At 43.4% G+C, this 4,958-nt stretch overlaps 1 protein-coding gene across 2 annotated transcripts in view; it reads left to right on the forward strand.

Moving 5' to 3' along the window:
- The window catches only part of NOX1 (NADPH oxidase 1), a 25,101-nt gene that overhangs the window by 18,473 nt on the left and 1,670 nt on the right, over positions 1 to 4,958 (forward strand). For both annotated transcript variants that reach the window (XM_017505866.2, XM_017505867.2), the window contains 4 exons: positions 868 to 1,103; positions 1,320 to 1,482; positions 1,829 to 1,975; positions 2,171 to 2,295. In XM_017505866.2, coding sequence (XP_017361355.2) covers positions 868 to 1,103; positions 1,320 to 1,482; positions 1,829 to 1,975; positions 2,171 to 2,295 — 671 coding nt within the window. The remainder of the gene's footprint in view (positions 1 to 867; positions 1,104 to 1,319; positions 1,483 to 1,828; positions 1,976 to 2,170; positions 2,296 to 4,958) is intronic.

Raw genomic sequence — 4,958 nt, forward strand, 5'->3', positions numbered from 1 at the left:
AAAAAAAAAAAAAAAAAGAGTATGCACTTTTCTCTTGCTGTGATAAGAGTTTTCTTCTATTAGACTATAGAACTAAACTTTTATGTTGTCACCCTGAGGGGGATAAAGAGGAACTTGGAGGCCAGGCCTGCTGGGTGGTCATCCCAGCACTTTGGGAGGCCGAGGAGGGCAGATCTCCTGAGGTCAGGAGTTCAAGACCAGCCTGGCCAACTTGGTGAAACCCTGTCTCTACTGAAAATACGAAAAATATCAGCTGGGCGTGGCGGCGCCCGCCTGTAATTCCAGCTACTTGGGAGGCTGAGGCAAGAGAATGGCTTGAACCTGAGAGGCGGAGGAAGCTGCAGTGAGTTGAGATTGTGCCACTGCACTCCAGCCTGGGGGCGACAGAGAGAGACTCTCTAAAAAAAAAAAGAGAATTTGGATTTGACATACCTTAGTTCTTCCAGTGCAGGACGGAACTGGGAAAGAGGGGTTTCGCAGAAATCATCAGGATAAGTCTATGTCAGGGGTTGCAAACGGGCAGCCTGGGCCAGATCTACTCCACAGATACATTTTGTTTGGTGTACACAATGTTTGTTTATAACGTTGAATTGGTTGCCAGCATTTAAAAATCTGGATGGAAGCTTCTGTTTGAGTTTTTAAAAGCAATTTCTTGCTTCTCTTGAAGAATCAGAAAACCTGATAACACTGCCATGGTTCCATTTGCAACCATTGTCTGGAGCTAAGCAGCTACTGTCCTCTTTAATGAGGACTTGTGTTTGTAGTTCACCATCGTCACCAGCCCTCCAGCTTCACTCATTTGCTTTATCTGTCTGGCCCTGTCGCCATTAGAGTTTGCTTTCTTTGGTCTATGTGCTTAATTCACAGGTTGTCATGCACCCATCCAAAGTTGTAGAACTGCAGATGAACAAGCGTGGCTTCAGCATGGAAGTGGGACAGTATATCTTTGTTAATTGCCCCTCAATCTCTCTCTTGGAATGGCATCCTTTTACATTGACCTCTGCTCCAGAGGAAGATTTCTTCTCCATTCATATCCGAGCAGCAGGGGACTGGACAGAAAATCTCATAAGGGCTTTTGAACAACAATATCCAACAATTCCCAGGTAGGTCCTTGATACAAGCAGAGTCTCAGACCAGGATGCAGACTGGCAGAAAAGAGAAAGCAATTCTTTGTTGAACCTTAAGTTTAGTACAATAGACTAAGATTAAAATAAATAGGCAGAAGCCAGTCATGGGAACAACTATATCTCTGGGAGGATGTTTGAGGTTGGAAGTGGAGGGGAGTCTTCAGTTGCCCGTTGTCGTCTATATTCTGCCAGGATTGAAGTGGATGGTCCCTTTGGCACAGCCAGTGAGGATGTTTTCCAGTATGAAGTGGCTGTGCTGGTTGGAGCAGGAATTGGGGTCACCCCCTTTGCTTCTATCTTGAAATCCATCTGGTACAAATTCCAGTGTGCAGACCACAACCTCAAAACAAAAAAGGTATAATCCTGTATATCACTTTTCACCTGATCTGGGTCTGGCAAGTCTATTGCCTTTCTGGGCTAAGCTCTTTACAATTGATAAGGGAGCAAACTCTCCCTGGAGTTACGAGAATAAGGGATCACTTGTCTTAGCCAGGACATCCACTTCTACAGATTTATCATAAGAGCAGGGTGTTCTTTTCAATTTGCAGTTTAAAATCACCCTGACCCAAAGATGTTGGAAGCCTCTTTCATAAGGAAAATTGTCAGAACCCTGAACATTCCTGCTCCCTAAAGTTTGCTGCTTTGTAAATGCGATGTTTAAGGTCACTTAGTAAGGCTATGCTCTCTCTTGCCGATTTCAGATCTATTTCTACTGGATCTGCAGGGAGACAGGTGCCTTTTCCTGGTTCAACGACCTGTTGACTTCCCTGGAACAGGAGATGGAAGAATTAGGCAAAGTGGGTTTTCTAAACTACCGTCTCTTCCTCACTGGATGGGACAGCAATATTGTGAGTTTAAATAACACACCAATTCCCCTGCTAAACATAAGATGAATATCAGACAAAGGATAGTGCATATGGATTAGAAGTTATTTCTTATGATTTCCTACCTGCTCTCACACTCACACCCAGGTTTAAAGGTGGAGGAAAGAAGAGGCAGCTATTAGGACTTGGTTTTTCTAACTTTTATTCCTCTGAATCCAGGTTGGTCATGCAGCATTAAACTTTGACAAGGCCACTGACATCCTGACAGGTCTGAAACAGAAAACCTCCTTTGGGAGACCAATGTGGGACAATGAGTTTTCTAAAATAGCTACCTCCCACCCCAAGTAAGTATATTTTCCTCTAGTAAATTGAGCTTGCGGAGTTAGGGATTAGGAAAGGTATTACAGCATGTTGAACACTCTTAGGAAAAGATCTCTGGGGCAGAAACTTTTTGTGCCATTCTTAGATTCTCAGTAAAGACTGAGGAAATTTCATCCGGGGTTTTAGAAAGATAGGGTCATGATCTTGGAATTGATGAAAAGAGGTTTTTTGCCCCAGGAAACTCCATTCAAACAGTGAGGCAAATGGACCCATTTCTGATCTAAACTACCAAACAAACTAGAGAACTGGAGCAATTCAAATGCATTTTTGCCGGGAGGGGACTCAATAATCTCTACTTAAAGTAACAAGGGTATTATCTAGTTTACCAGCCACCTGAGCTCAATCTTTCTGGAGGGTTTTGAGACATGTTAGAGCACAAAAAGCCCTGGTGCTGTGAATCAGCCATTCCAATGGGAAGGAGATGAAGCTGAGATTCCCACAACAAATAGGCAGGTGATGATCAATTCAGTGCTACAAACATTCTTGGTTACCTTTTTTTTTTGAGATAGAGTTTCGCTCTTGTTGCCCAGGCTGGAGTGCAATGGCGCAATCTTGGCTCACTGCAACCTCCGCCTCCTGAGTTCAAGCAATTCTCCTCCCTCAGCCACCCAAGTAGCTGGGATCCACCCGCCTCAGCCTCCAAAAGTGCTGGGATTACAGGCATGAGCCACGGAGCTCAGCCTTGGTTACCTTTTATAAGCTCAGCTCTCACGATTCTAGAAGCTTTGGAGGTTGAAAGAGAAATAGGATATGGTTCTTGCCCTCAAGGAGCATAGGTTTGAATAAGAGATGCACACAGTCCACCTCAAGGCAGAATAATGCATTCTGTGAAACAGGTTCATGGACGCTAGAGGGAAGAACAGTCTATGGCCACAGGGGGTGATTAGGAAAGGCTTCAGGAAAGCAGTGGCCAGAGCACTTACTGACTTGAATTCAGATGATCCTGGGTCCTCATGCTGTTTCTTTCTTTCTTTTGAGACATAGTCTTGCTCTGTTGCCCGGGCTGGAGTGCAATGGTGTGATCTCGGCTCACTGCAACCTCTGCCTCCTGGGTTCAAGCAATTCTGCTGCCTTACCCTCCTGAGTAGCTGGGAGTACAGGCACTCGCCACCATACCCAGCTAATTTTTTGTATTTTTAGTAGAGATGGGGTTTCGCCCTGTTGACCAGGTTGGTCTTGAACTCCTGACCTCAGGTGATCCATCCACCTTGGCCTCCCAGAGTGCTGGGATTTCAGCACTCTGTATAAGCCACTGTGCCCGACCCTCATGCTGGTTCTGACACTTTCTAGTTCTGAGACCTTGAGCTTCTGAACCCTCTGATCTTGATTCCTCATCTGTAAGACAAGGGTCATATTAGTGAATGCCTGCTCTACTCACTTGCAGGGTTGTTGTGACAATTAAGTGAGACAATATATTAAAAAAAATGCTTTGTAAATTGTAAAGCAGCATATAAGCATAAGAGATGCTAATAATTGTGTTGAATGTAACTGAAGTTGTGAGAGAGTATGAGATTGTCAGGGAGAGAGAGAGAAGGAGAGAGAGACTAGCAAAGGACAGAGCACTACGGAATGCTGTCTAGGTTATATGGGAAGAGAAAAAGACAAACCAGGGAAGAAATAGGAGTACACAGAGAAGTGGTGTCACGGAAACCAAGGGAGCAAATATTAGAAAAGTGTAGTCAATAGTGTTGGGAGAGTAGCAGGGTCAGGAAATGTTCATTTAGCTTAAGGATATTTATAGACAGAACAGGGGCAAGTACACAGAATAAAATATACAAAAGAGGGGAGACGACTAAGATGGCCATAATAAAAGATGGACAATAGTGTTAACAAGGAAGTGGAGAAGTTGGAATCCTACTATATTGCTTGTGGGAATGTGAAATGGTACCACACTTGGAGAAAACTCTTTGGCAGTTCTTCAAGTGTTAAACATAGTTTCCATATGACCCAGCAATTCCACTCCTTGTTATACACCCAAGAGAAATGAAAATATATGTCTATACAAAAACTTGTACATGATGTATACAGCGGCATTATTCCTAATAGCCCCAAAGTGAAAACAACCCAAGTGTCCTTCAGAAGATGAATGGATAAAGCAAACGTAGTACATTCACCTACTGGAATACTATTTAGCTGTAAAAAGGAAGTACTGATACATACTACAACATGGATAAACCTTGACAACGTCATGCTGAAAGACACCGGACACCAAAGGCCATGTATTTTATGATTCCACTTGTGAAACATTCAGAATAGGCATACCTACAGAGTCAGAAAGTAGATTAGTGATCGTCTTGGGTAGGACAGGGTAGTTGGGAGGAAATGAAGACTGCTAATGTGGATGGGGCTTCTTTTGGGGATGATGAAAATGTTCTGGAATTAGCGGTGATGGTTGCATAACTTTGTGGCTATACTAAAAAGCACAAATTGTACCCTTCAAATGGGCGAATTTTATGGTATAGAAACTATACCATAATTAGATTTTCAAAAAAGAGAGAGAGAGAAATGTATGAGAGAGGGGAGAAGAGGGTGAGATCCAGAGTATAGTTGGAAAGATTAGCCTTGGCAAGAAAGAACACTACCTCTCCAGAAGAAATTTTGAGGTGGGGATAAGCTCACAGTGGAT

The sequence above is a fragment of the Cebus imitator genome, unplaced genomic scaffold (assembly GCF_001604975.1).
Source record: "Cebus imitator isolate Cc_AM_T3 unplaced genomic scaffold, Cebus_imitator-1.0 Scaffold343, whole genome shotgun sequence".
NCBI lineage: Eukaryota > Metazoa > Chordata > Mammalia > Primates > Cebidae > Cebus > Cebus imitator.